General features: G+C 28.8%; 1 protein-coding gene across 1 annotated transcript in view; it reads right to left on the bottom strand.

The window, feature by feature from the left end:
- The window catches only part of LOC129983945 (probable ATP-dependent DNA helicase HFM1), a 68,703-nt gene that overhangs the window by 43,251 nt on the left and 10,634 nt on the right, over positions 1-14,818 (bottom strand). The window contains exons 5-9 of the mRNA XM_056093677.1: positions 9,306-9,477; positions 6,847-6,889; positions 5,234-5,387; positions 1,135-1,267; positions 4-105 (exon numbers count right to left, since the gene is read on the bottom strand). Coding sequence (XP_055949652.1) covers positions 4-105; positions 1,135-1,267; positions 5,234-5,387; positions 6,847-6,889; positions 9,306-9,477 — 604 coding nt within the window. The remainder of the gene's footprint in view (positions 1-3; positions 106-1,134; positions 1,268-5,233; positions 5,388-6,846; positions 6,890-9,305; positions 9,478-14,818) is intronic.

Here is a 14,818-nt window from a genome sequence, read left to right as displayed (position 1 = left end):
TACTAAGGACATGCAACCGAGCTGAGACAAACATTTCTTCAATCATTCGTCGATCGGAAACGCTGAGACCCGCATGATGAAATCCGATGCCGTTCAGTAGGCATTCTGTAAAGGAAGAAGAATGACTGAAGTTCTAATAATTAATATATAGTTTTTTTTAATATGTCCTTTTAAAGGAGAAAGGATAAAATATTCTTTACTCTGGATGATTAATGCTCTGAAAAAAAAAAAACAATATTCGTATTCTTCAACAGTCGATGGAATTTATTTTCACATTTCAAAAGAACTATTATAAGAGAATGGCGACTTCGTTATAAACCATGCGAGTGACTCTAATAATTCGAACGTTGCATTTAAGATGGGATTCTGCAATCTTTTGCAAAATAATCCCAATTATAATATTATCTTTTCTACTTGTAGAACATCTCATCTTCAGACATGAAACAACTCGAAATCAGATACTGTGAAAAAAATTAAAAATAATTTTTTCGCTAATAGTTCTTCAGTAAGCAAAAAAAAAAAAAAAAAAAAAAAAAAAGAAGAAGTTTTCATTTATTTTTACGGCACTGAAACAAGGGATGAAATTGAAATTTAGTTGGGCTTATTATGATACTATAAAACTTTAAAAAGCTGCATTCCTGGACAAAACCATCTAATGATTTCAATTGTTCAATATGACTATATCTTTTGGGAGAAATTGGATTTTTAAAAGTAAAATTAGTTGATTCAAAGTAAGGTCGATTTTCTAACTAATAGTCCATTGAATTCGAATATTCACAAATAATTTTCGATAGGTTCATTAATTGGAACCTCAATTTTTCAACCACTATTTTCAGTTTATAATGATTATTATGGAATGATTCTCATCACTTGTTCCTCTAAAATTGAATTTCTTCACAAGAAAAAAAAAAGAATTCTAAATTATTATTGGATAATTACTGGATTTAAAATTTTAATTTTAAAGAAAACCCTATAAAAACGGATGAACATTCATATACTTTCTTTTTACATTTTAATTTTTACGTTTTTCACAATTTGATACTTGGCAAAGAAGTAAAGGAAATAACTGAAAATTCCTCATGCTGACTCATCAAATGATTATCTATCTTATTTTCTTTTAGAAGGAAAGAGTACCTCTGAGCTTAGTATCATGCATTGAGTTGGCAACATCTATTAATTGTTGCTTGTGTGCTGCATTATTAACGAAATGGGTTGACTTAGCCAGGATGCAGGCAGTCTGGATAACGCTCTTCCTAGTGGCGCAAAACTGAAAAAAAAAAGAAGTTAATTAATTCTCTTATTCCAAGTAATATTTATTAAATATTATTAAAGTAGAAAATAATTTGCAGAGTGGCAAAACACTAATGTAAATGAATGAGTATAATGTTAAATTTATTGATGGTTGAAAATAGAGATACATTTAAACGTTTCAATTTTATAAATTGCAATAAATTATTTTGTTAATATCGACTATTTACAATATTTCTAAATATTATAAAATATTGAAAACAGGAAGAAATTATAAGAGTTTTTTCATATATCACTAAGCGTTGATAAGTAATATATAAACATGAAAAATTTTAAGACGCTGAGAATCTATAAAGATATTAGCTAATGTAAAAGCATTATAGGACGGTCAAACATTAAACATATTTTATGGCAAAATGAATATTATTCTAGTGTAAATTTAGACAAAGTTGTTTTGTAGTAAAAGCATGCCATAGATACACCTGTTCACAAAAGTAAGCCATTATATCTATTTCTAATGTGAACGATAGAAGAGCGTGAATTCAAAGAGTAATTAAACAAATTATTCTAATTTAAATTAAATACCATACTCTGAGAACATGTCGATAATTAATAGCATCATTCACCAGCATTCTACTCACACTACGGCGCAAAAGTTTCGACAATGAACACATTCTCAGAGATTCCAAAATGCATTCAATTAATTTCATAACAGCTTCAGTACAATGTGTATGTGTATGTGCGTGTAAATATATATATATATATATATATGTAAGCTTAGAAAAATCTGAAATTAAATTTAAATAAATAAGATTGATTATTAAATAAATAACAACGGGAATGTTGATTTAGTAAAATAACAGGATTGCTGATTAATTCATAAATACGAAATTCCATTGAAGCAACTAAATCTTGCATCGATTGGGGCTCGGTTTTATATCATACATCGTCAGTGGATCTCTTAGATCTAAATGCAGAAGAATAGTGCTAGCGTTGCTGCAAACATAGCGATGAATAATGCTTCAAAGACTCTATATCTGGTTAAGAATTGGGCTATCTGTTATCAAGTCATGCAATTTTATTTTCTGATCATTAAACTAAATCTTTGTGACGCTTGCAGTGTGAACTGAAAAATTGTCTTGTTGAACTTCTCACAACTGGCCAAGTAGAAACTCATTAAATGATGGCAGCAAGTTATCTAAGTCTAAATGGCATATACATTTGTTCATTTTAGCAAAAGCATGTTTGAGTCATTACCTAACCACCACCTTGTTTGTAAATGATATAACACTGAAGCTCCTTCCTTGCATAAGTTATGTCAGTACGATGAGATTATCTCGGTTTTTCTTCGCACGCAGTCTCCTACATTTCCGTTTTGCTTTATATCTCAATCCATAAAGTAAAACTCGATAAATAAATTTCCTTGATCAAATAATGGTAGTTGAAACGAGCGTACATTCAACTTTTAAATGCTAAATCTTCTTTAACCTCATCTGTTTGAATTCTTTTCTTTGCGGCATATTGACTAAGAAGTGTTGTTATTTGCAGAATTTAAAAATTCGAAGTCTGTGAAGTCGTCTTTTTTTATATTTGCATAAGCTAACAAACATTCTTAGCAGCTCGCAATTATGTTTAAACTTTTTCAAAATGCCAATTTCAGTTTTTATTCAAAAAGTTAAAAAAATAAAAAAAGTATATTTTGATTATACCATTTTAAAGGGGCTTTTAAATGTGCTAAATTTCTTTGAAATTCTTCTATCCCAATACTAGATGTTAAAGCCGAATGAATGCGAGTGTCTTAACTTTTGTATCGCAGTGTATCATAAATGAAATTCTTAGATAAAATTGAAAACTGGAATAGGAAAATTATTTAAGTCTTATTCTAAGAAAATTAATTTTATATAAATTGGTAATAAAGGGAACATTTTGACTTATTTTAACTAAAAATATTCTGCATTAAATAACTTATAAAAATATTGGTTAAGAAAGTTTAACTATTCTGAAGTATAAAGTGATTCGACAAACGAAACGATGATTTCATTTTCCTTGAAAAAATTGTAACCAAATTAAATGGGGTTGTCATACAAAGAAGGTAAAGAATAACATTTATCATGCCATTAATTTTAGATAGAATCAGATAAGATGACGTAATGAGCTGGTGAAAAACTCACATTCGTTTGAATTTTTTTCACAAAAATAATAATGCCTACGTGATAATGAAACGCGCTGTTCTAGAACATTTCAGTCTCGTACATTAGGCCCCATTTCTTGAAGCTCATACATTCAGTATATGGTTAAATAACTTTTAAAATCGGCAAGACTGAGACGAAGATAGATAAAGGAGGTTAAAACATGACTCATTTAAAAATATACTGAGCATTTGGTAAAACTAACTAAAACTTTTGAAATATTAAACACTAGCCGCCTTTGGCGACCAGCCGATTCGCGAATCTTAATGTTCGTTAAAATTTTGATTATTAAATATTTTATGCAATTCCAACTTTAATAGATTCTTCAGCAAAATATTTTAAAACTTCAAATTTTGATAGTCATATAATTCACTCATAATATTATAAAGGCCTCAGTCATAACGTGATATGTATCTCTCTAATTTTCTGTTACCCCTCGTAGAATTTATGCTTTAAATTAAAGTGTAAAGGATTAATCTGCAATTAATATAATAATATTTTTTTACTGAAACAAAGCATTTTTTTTAATAATATGATTACTGATAATAGAGTCACTGAGCGTTTAAACTTTATGGGCACTAAAGAATATCTTTCTTAATTTATGTAATATCTCAAGAATTTGTCAACAAAATTTTCTCAGATTCATCATGATCGGATCGATTCATTAACAATGTTTCATTTTAAATGCATCAAACACTAAGAAAATAAAATGAATCGTTTAAAATAATCGGTCGAAAACAGGTTTAAAAAAACTACTTAAAAAACGATGTACTTAAAACTATAAGCATATACAAAAGATATATAACTAACATAAATGCAATTTACTTACAAAAGCATACAACTAACCTAAAAGTAATTTAAATAATTGAAAACAGGTTAAAAAAAACTACTTAAAAAACGATGTACTTAAAACTATAAGCATATACAAAAAATATATAACTAACATAAATACAATTTACTTACAAAAGCATACAACTAACCTAAAAGTAATTTAAATCGTCCGTTGATAATGGTTGCCATGCCAACAATCAGAACACAGTGCGCATGCGAGAATTTTCTTCGCCTTTTACGGTAACGCAAGTGCGTGAATTTTTCTACGCCAGTTGGGGTAACGCTATGCAGATAATACATTTTTAATTTCCTTTATTCTGTGTTATTTTAATTCAAAAGTACTTCAGAATGAATCTGAAACATGGATTAATTAACAATGTTTAATTTTAAATGCATAAAACATTAAGAAAATAAACAGAATCGTTTGAAATAATCCGCCGTAAAATGTTAACCCTAGCCTTATTACTGTTGGGAGAAAAAAACTAAAGCCTTACTCATTTGGCGGTGGGGAAAATGGAAGATTTTTTTGGCGGAAAAGTTAGTTTTTAATTAATAGTTAAAATTCTAATTAAAATTTCAAAAAAAGGGACCCCAGGTGCACATTCCCGACCTCTAAGGTATACATGTACCAAATTGGGTAGCTTTATGTCAAATGACCTGGCCTGTAGAGCGCCAACACACACACACACACACATTGAGCTTTATTATAAGTATAGATATTTCTATGCATATACACATTTTTTTAATTTGCCGCAAAATTTAAATAAAGCGCTTTTCTTATTTTTATTTAATGTTGTGATGAATAAATTTGTTCTTTGCTGAATAAACTTCTTTATTTTAGAAATTTTGCTTAGAATTCGATACAGCATAAAATCGTAATATATTTTTTCGGATATCTTTTTTTTGTATAATATTATTGACAGATTTCTGTGAACTTTAAGAAATGAAGGAAAAGCATTACTGACCACAAGCGTCGGTTTTCCTTCAGAATAACTTTGGATCACATGTCCTAGTTTATAAGAAAGGTTCAGATCAAAGCGAAATTCGGAAAGCGTGTCAGAGCATGGGTAACCCAGAACGACCTTTCTTAAATGAACTGGTCTCAAATTGTCATTCATTCTGTAAGACAGAGAACAAAGAATTATATTTTGTCACAAATGTGATATGTTTTATTATATATATTTAATTAATAATTTGAAGAATCAGTAGGAATTCCTAGCTTAACCATAATATGATGTAACTCTTTTGAGCATGCATAATGGTGAAGCCAGGAAAAAAATCCCATGATCCCACAGAAAAAGAAGTCAGTTTCAATTTCAATTTAGTTTTGGTTGATAAGGTGTGTAAGAACGCGACTATATAAAGAATTCGTGCATGTAAAATAAAATATGTAATTATTTGTAAATAATCTTATGCGCCTGTATCCTCGTCTTGAAAATGAAAAAGATAATAAAAAAGGAGAACGCTTGGATTAATGATTTCTATATTTATGTGAACTAATTCATGTTGGAATACCTCGATTCTTCCGATTTAGAAGTTCCCGTAAAGACGGAAAAGAGTTAATTTTCTCCTTCATTGCAATATATTTGAATTTGGGGCCTAGAAATCCCCAAAGAAATAAAACAATCATGGAGTTTTAAATTAAAAAAAACGCAGGATAACATAATTAAGAACATAAAGTATATAATAAATAAATAATAACTGTAATAATAAATTAGAGGTCATAAAATTAAACAATTCGAAACTGTTAATGATTTATAAGATTACTGGAAAACTAAAAAAGTATCACCGATTAACACTGCAAAAACATATCAATAACTTATATATTAATGTCAATCTAAATATTAAGTATACAGATATAATAATATTGAAACATTGACCGAATTTCTTTGAATGCTATTGCTTTGATTTCAGAATATTTTTAACGATGTCAAACTTATATTTCTTAAGCTTTTGTTTCAAATATTATTTATATATTTTAAATATTATCCTGATGACAGAATTACACAATATTTGTAAATGGGAACTTTCAAGCTCCAACAATAAAAACCAATAAAAAAATTTATAAAATTAATTGAATAATGCGTCTCTGATTACGTCAATAATTGTGTTGTTCCCTTTATTTTTAAAGCGTTATTTTGACTGAGATAAAAGTAAAATTCATGTAAGTATCTTATTCTAATTTTTTTAAGAAAATGATATTACATATTTTTCTGAAAGCGGCTGATTAAACTTTGAAACAATTTTTAAATAATCAAAATTTCAAGTTGAAAAATCCACTTCTTAATTATGTCAAATATTCCTTTGAAAGGAGAGGGTAGTGTTGTGAATCAGTTTCCCTCAATATCCTGCAGGGAGGTAACAAAACCCCTTCCTTCATCATGCTGAAGATGTCAGATTTCTAATTCAGGAGGCATGTAATGCTCCACGGTCATTCCTTCCTTTATCATGAATTCTTGACTCAAGGATTAGACGAAATATATTTGAACAAGTGAGAATAGAACTCCAACTATAATTTTTCTTCCTTTTTTTTTTTGAAATAGTTTTAAAATCCAAGAAGCTGATTTAAGAAGCATACTTGTAAGCCACTCCTTTACAGTTGTCCATTCCAAGCCATTCAGCTGCCTGCAACAAAAAATATAGTTGATTTGATTCAAACATTGTAGTTTAACGATTTATAACATTTACATTGCGGTGATATCTTAAATTAATCATTTTATTTTATCTATACTTATAATAAAGCTCAATGTGTGTGTGTGTGTGTGTGTGTTGGCGCTCTACAGGCCAGACCGTTTGACATACAGCTACCAAATTTGGCACATGTATACCTTGGAGGTTGGGAATGTGCACCTGGGGTTTCTTTTTTCGAATTTTTAATTAGAATTTTAATTATTAATTAAAAACTAACTTTCCCGCCAAAAAAATCTTTCATTTTCCCCACCGCCAACTTTTCCGCCAAAAAAATCTTCCATTATCCCCAGAGCCAAACGAGAAAGGCTTCAGTTTTTTTTCTCCCAACAGTAATGAGGCTAGGGTTAAAATTTTTCGGCGGATTATTTCATTCGGTTCTGTTTATTTTCTTAATGTTTGATGCATTTAAAATTAAACATTGTTAATGAATCAACCTTTCAGATTCATTCTGAAGTGCTTTTGAATTAAAATAAAACAGAATAAAAGAAATTAAAAATTTCTAATCCGCATAGCGTTACCCCAACTGGCGTAGAAAAAAATCACGTATTTGCGTTACGTAACCGGCGAAGAAAATTCACGCATGCGCATTCTGTTCTGATTGTTGCCATGACAACGTTATCAATGGATGATTTAAATTATTTTTGGGTTAGTTGCATGCTTTTGTAAGTAAATTGTATTTATGTTAGTTATATATTTTTTGTATATGCTTATAGTTTTAAGTACATCGTTTTTTAAGTAGTTTTTTTAAAACCTGTTTTCAACCGTTTATTTTAAACGATTCGTTTTATTTTCTCAGTGTTTGATGCATTTAAATTTAAACATTGTTAATGAATCGATCTGCTCATAATGAATCTAAGAAAATTTTGTTGACCAACTCTTGAGATATTACATAAATTAAAAAAGATATTCTTTAGTGCCCATAAAGTTTAAACGCTGAGTGACTCTATTTTCAGTAATCAGATTATAAAAAAATTGCTTTGTTTCAGTAAAAAATATTATTATATTAATTGAAGATAAATTCTTTCCAGTTTAATTTAAAGCATAAATTCTACCGTTTTCAACCGTTTATTTTAAACGATTCGTTTTATTTTCTTAGTGTTTGATGCATTTAAATTTAAACATTGTTAATGAATCGATCTGCTCATAATGAATCTAAGAAAATTTTGTTGGCCAACTCTTGAGATATTACATAAATTTAAAAAGATATTCTTTAGTGCCCATAAAGTTTAAACGCTGAGTGACTCTATTTTCAGTAATCAGATTATAAAAAAATGCTTTGTTTCAGTAAAAAATATTATTATATTAATTGAAGATAAATTCTTTCCACTTTAATTTAAAGCATAAATTCTACGGGTACTAACAGAAAATGAGAGAGATACATATTACGTTATGACTGAAGGCCTTTATAATATTATGAATGAATTATATGATAATCAAAATTTGAAGTTTTAAAATATTTTGATGAAGAAGCTATTAAAGTAGAAATTGCATAAAATATTTAATTATTAAAATTTTAACGAACATTAAGATTGGCGAACCGGCTGGTCGCCAAAGGCGGCTAGTTCATAATAATTATACTTTCGAATGTTTATTGCTACTCCATATCTTGGAGGATGAAATTAAGTACAATCCTAGAAGAATAGATATTATTAAAAAGTGAGATTCAGTAGTTAAGTATTTGATTAATTTAAAGTTTTTTTCACAGTATTATTTGAATCAATATGTATCCGTTTTTCTGGATGCTGTTTGATACAACGGTTGCAGTGACTCTTAGTATAGGCGATATTTTGTGAATACAATCAAATAAGTAATATATTGGGACAATTATATAAGATGTCATCAGAGCTCCGCATTTTCATTTAACAAAAAGAAAAATGCCAGTTAAGATAAATTAAACTTGCATTCGTCAATAATTTACTATGCAAAAAATGAGCACTGAACAATGATCTCGTATACATTCTGTTTCTAAAGTTGCTATCAGAATTAACTTGCATTATTATAGCACTGAAATCTTTGGTTTGATTTTATAGCGAATTTTATCTAGCAAAAAACAAACAAATTAATATATATATTTCAAATTTTTATTACAACATTTTATTTCTTTTTTTATAATCTCAAAGATGTAATGAAGGCGATTTCGGTGTCCCACGCACCAGTGGAAGAATGGAAAAATATGCCAGCTTATTGCACCATTTTAATATCACGACTCGAATATTTCGCCCCCCCCCCCCCGAAAAGCACTGTTCTGTGGATGATATTTACCCATTTGACACCTTTGAAGGTAGTTGGTAATCATACCATCTCCAAGGTAATATCATTCATTTTCACAATAAAGATACATTTAACTTACATCTTCGGCGTTCGGAAATGTGGCGGAGACGGCAACGAACCTCAGAGAGGGTTCTTGGGCGCCTGGTTTTCCCCTTGCCTCGCCGAGCAAGACGTTTTGGATGGTTTTCATCCGGCTGAGAGCAGCTTCCATGGTGGCACCACGCTCCTCTTCATTCAAAAGGTGAATCTTAGGAATATAATTGGCTGTCTCAGAATTATGAAAAAGTTATTCAATGTGAAAGATAAAAAAAAAAATCTATTATCGCTGAAACATCAAATGTTTATCCATATATGTTTTATCATTATTAATTACGCAGGTCTGCAAAGAATGTTTTCTGAAAATTGTATCTTAATTTACGATCTTGATTCCAAAGATGAAATCTATGGTTTTTTCAATTACGTAAGATTTCTTTTTTCATCGAAAGATTTCATATGTTGGAAGAAATAATTTAAAATCAAAATGTTATAACTTTATAAATGCATATTTATATTCTACTTCTGTTGTGATTTAAAATGAAATGAATTTTTTTAAAAAAGGTCACAAATTTTTCCAAAATTATACTATCTTCTTTTCGAAAGTTCATTTTCTACTTTTCTCCTGGTGAAATGGACGACAATCTCTTCTTTCTAACTTCAGCACTTAGGGGAGCCAGGGACTAATTGTAACATGCACATTACATCGTGGGTTTTAAATTTTTAATTAGAAATTTTGTTAAACCTGATTATTATGGTGAGCCTTATTACATCAACACAGTTACTGAACCAGACGAAACAGATAGTGAGAAATTGTGAGTGCTCCATTTTGACTAGTCAGTTTTGAAAATAAATATTTTGCAAATTTTGATTTAAGATAATTTAACTGATTATTTTTAAAAATATTTTGTAAATTTTGATTTAAGACAGGTTAATTGATTATTTTTAAAAATATTTTTACACATTTACTTTGTCTATGTATCAGGATTTAAGAAGACGGTTTAATTTTTTTTCCTAATTGCAATATATTTTTTATAAATCTATAAAAACGTCCGAAACTATGCGAAGGAGCAAGTTGTTAAGATAGCAACTTGCGAAAGTTTTTTCAGTTGTGCTTGGTTCACGTACTTAGACTTTTTGCTTTAAATATTATAATGCGTCTTCAAATATCATATCTTTCTCTACGGATTCACCTTTGAAAGAGTCTAACAGAGACTTTAAATTTAAAGAAAAAGATTTAAAGAATTAATTCCAACCATCTGATAAAGAAGCAGTGGAAATAAAATAATTATATAATTCATAAGAAATAAAAGCAAGAAAAAAGTATATGAATAAGGAGAAGGTATAAGCGAAAAACATAAAAGCAAAAACAATGTAAAAAAGAGTGAAGAAAATAATTCTGAATTAACACACAGATTTTAAAGAAGACGAATGATCTTCCTTTAGTTTTCGGAGATGTCTACATCAGCTCTGATGATTTTTTAAAATTATTATTATCGTATATTTCAGTAACATCCTATTTTGAGGCAAAGGTAGGGCTCATTTGCAATAGACCCAACGATCAGGTCAGAGAATAGCGTCTGTGATGGCATTTCCTCTTCCTCTTTCGCGGGGCGAAGACATTTAGCCCCGACAGATTTAGCGCAGCATCAAATCTGCTTAGACGGTGGTTCTTCGGCGAAATCGGATATCTAATAGGGAATGCTCTAGTCTGGAACACAAGACATCACTGTCTTCTTAACCCAATAAAGATAAATGAGTTCAATGCTTCATTAGAAACATGTTGGTACAAGATGTGTACGATAGGAAACATTTTACTACTTGCTTTCGTTCATTTCAATTCTAATGCAGAATGACTTCTGTATTGATCGATTAAATACTTTTATTCTTATTTTACTGTAAACTATTTGATATTATTTGTTATCATTATGTTAAGTGGTAGTAATCACCAAATGTCTTATGTAGCTTAATTAATAAAAGAATGGTAAAGAAAAAAGAATCTTAAATATTTTTGCTTCTATTGTTACAACTTGCTGCATATCCGGGGTAAGTTGTAAGAGCCGACTGGTTTTGAAAAAATATTTCTTGTGCTAAAATCAACAAAATTATTGAATGTTTTTATATATATAATGAATGAATAATTGTCATAAAAAATAGTTATAATCATAGAATCCCGAATACATTAAAAAATATTAACATTTTTTTTCTTCCAAAAATTGTTGCAATTAAACATTGCCTTTCCTACTCGATTATTATTCTTATATTCTACTCTCCTTGATATCGCCGTTCTATTCCTTTTATATTTTAGTGAAGTCTTCCCTTCTACTGCTCGTTGATTACATTAAATTTTTTAGCGGATTCAAGCGCGAATGTAGTTGGTGAAATTTTCATGCTCATATTGCACTATATCTTGAAATTTGCTAACGTCTCATCCATGAAAAATTTGTAAATTGAATCTCTAAGTTGCTAAGAAAGCTATTTATTGTTCATTCGAAAGATTCCATCTTTTCTTTCAATTTTTCCTATTTTGAGCAAAAATTTTCATTCTTTATCTATTTTTTTCATCGGATCTTGCAAATTATTTTGTCTGGATTCTTTCAGTTTTTCATGATATAAATGTGGGAACTATTCATAAAAATATTTGAAACACTTTTCTCATTTGGTAAAGCCTTGAAAAAATTTTATGATTTGAAATTTTTACGAGATGATGTAAGTAATAACTTTTTTGTATTATTAGAAATACTCTTTCGAATATTTTTGACTCCATATCACAATATCTTTCCTTTTGCTATTCTTCCTTCAAACGAATGCTCTTTATTAACACGATTTCTCTATTCTCAAAGACAATTGGGAATTTTATGCAACTAGTTTATAGAAACGATAAAGATTAATCTTCAAATCACCACACATTACCCATTTGTATTCTGCATGCAAAACATTAGATTAAGCACAAGATTTCAATGATCTAACAAAACATGGATGGGAGTGTAACAGGAATAGTAAGAAAATGGGAAAAAATAGTGAAGAAAGCGAGGATAGGAGAGGTCATCATTGCTCATGCTAATCCAATCTGAACTTGCTTTTCTCTGACTTGAATGCTGTTTTTATTAAATATTTTACAAATTTAAATAAAAGCGTTAAATAAATAATAGTTGATTCTTTCTAGTATAGAATATACAGGGTGTACTAAAAGTATGGAACAATCTTCTATATCTCTAAATATTTTACCTAGAAATATGCTTCGATTTACCAGGTTTCATTAAATAAGATAAGAAATTTAGCTTCTATGGAGGCTAATAGGAAAATTTTTTTAAATTAAATTTTTATGCATCCTTTATAGTGTAAAAGTATCACTTAGTAAAATGTTTTTCTTACATTTATCTACGTTCACACAAAATTCCTCCTTTATATCTACAAAATTTGCACAGATATACTTATTTTTAAATTTAAAAATACTAATCACATATTTAGATGAAAATATTTAATTTAGAAATGAAAATTTCTAATTCTAATTCTAATGAAATTCAATATAGAAAAACTGTAATATGTAACACAGTTTGTGATATGTAATATGCAACAAACTGTGATAGTAATCACACAATCATCATGGCTTGAAAAAAATTTACTAATCCATACAACGTTCACTTTCATTGATCGACAGTTGCAAATTCCACTTTATAGAAAAGAAAAGAAAAATTTGAAAAACTAAATTAAACATTCAAAATATGTCAGAGAAAAAATGGAATGAATAGCAAGAAAATAAAATTTTTTACTTGCTCTTTTGCGCTTACTAAAAGAATAACATATTCCAATAATAAAGAAAATTTGAATATGAGGGCAGTTTATGCTGTACACAATTATAATACCAGCTTGGTTGCTGCAGAAACAAATATCATTTTCTGAATTTCTGTATTCTTCTAAGAAGTGTGTCTAGTGAATACAGATATCAGGATCCTAATTTTCCCGAAGAAGAATGGGGAGGATGAGTCGTTATACATGTGATACAAAAATTGGCATTTTGTCTTATTTTTCAAATTACACTCATGCTAGTTTGCGAACACTCAGTCCAGAATTCAACATTCCAAAACCGACAATTTAAAGAATATTTCAACGTAGTAAGTGGCATTCATATAGAATACATTTACACCATTGACCTCTAGAAATTTACAACTGGGCCCAGTTTTAGATAAAATGAAATCTTTCTTTTCTGGAAAATGCAATTTTGACAGACGAATGTTGCGTTAATTCAGATAGAGACATTAATTTTACAAATTATCGCTTTTGGAACGGTAAAAATCTATCTTTCGTGCTAGAGGTTCATCATTTATGGTAACTTTCTGTAAAGTCTTAATATATTTCGATTTTGGTAAATTCTTTGTTTGATTCCATTTTATACAACAGTATGCCAATTTGTTCAATTTTTTTTTTGGGGGGGGGGTATTTATTTTATTATGTTTGAACTAAGGATGCATTGGCTTTGTCAGATGCTCTGTAGATCTTGGTTCTACGAACTGAAGCTAGTCCTTATATCGCATGTGATGAGCTCGATCTCATATGCGCAAGTATTGTTAAAAAATTAACTTTGTATAGGTATCGAAAGTGTTCATTTTGAACAAGTTTTTAAGCAGTTTAATTAATGTATTATCTTACTATGTTTTAAAATTTAATGTCAGTTAACAAATGAATTATTATTTTTTGATTATGTTCTTTTAATAATCTTTCGTAATGTTTATATTATATATCTGAAATTTAGTACAAAATTTTTCCTCAAACATCGGCCAGAAGCACGAAAAAATGTTAGAATAAATTTGTCATTGATTATTGCAGCAATGTTACGGATCAAAGCATGAAATTTTGTAAATGCATAGATAAATATAAGATACATATTTTACTAACTGACACTTTTTAGCCTTGGGGACAGTATAAAAATCTAATTTTTCTTTATATCATCCTTTTTTTCAGAAGCTGAAGTTTTTCATACATTTTGGAATCATATTTGATGAAACTTTGTCGTAGGAAATATATGTTTAATCGCAATAGTTAAGAAAAAATAAATACTTAGTCCACTTCTTTTGAACACTTTCACATATAGTGAATTATTACTTAAAGTATGAATTGTTTAATGAATTCATACATATATTATTTTACTGCTCTTAAATACACATAATTTGTGCGCATTAAACTTATAATTTCAATTAAAGCTTTTCTTGGAGAAATTTTTTAAAAATCATTTTTCAGTAACGAACAACCAAAAGGCTATAAATAACTGTATAGTAATTTTTGAGACAACATTTTCATAATAGAAATTAATGCTTATCTGTCTGCTTGTTTGTATTGGTGCTCTACATGGTAGATCTTTTCATCCAGTGTTTTTAAATTTTGCATAAATATAGTTTGAAGGCTATGAAATACCCAACTTGAAGTGTTTTAGTAGAAATTTTAATTAGTAAACATTAAGCAAATTTTTTTTTTTGAGTTTTCTAGCAATAATTTTTAATATCAACGTGTAATAAATCATTTTTACTGAACCATAAAATTCTGAATATTATCTTTTG

The sequence above is a fragment of the Argiope bruennichi genome, chromosome 9 (genome assembly GCF_947563725.1).
Source record: "Argiope bruennichi chromosome 9, qqArgBrue1.1, whole genome shotgun sequence".
NCBI lineage: Eukaryota > Metazoa > Arthropoda > Arachnida > Araneae > Araneidae > Argiope > Argiope bruennichi.
Note: the sequence above shows the minus strand (reverse complement) of the source record. Positions and strands in the feature narration are given on the sequence as shown.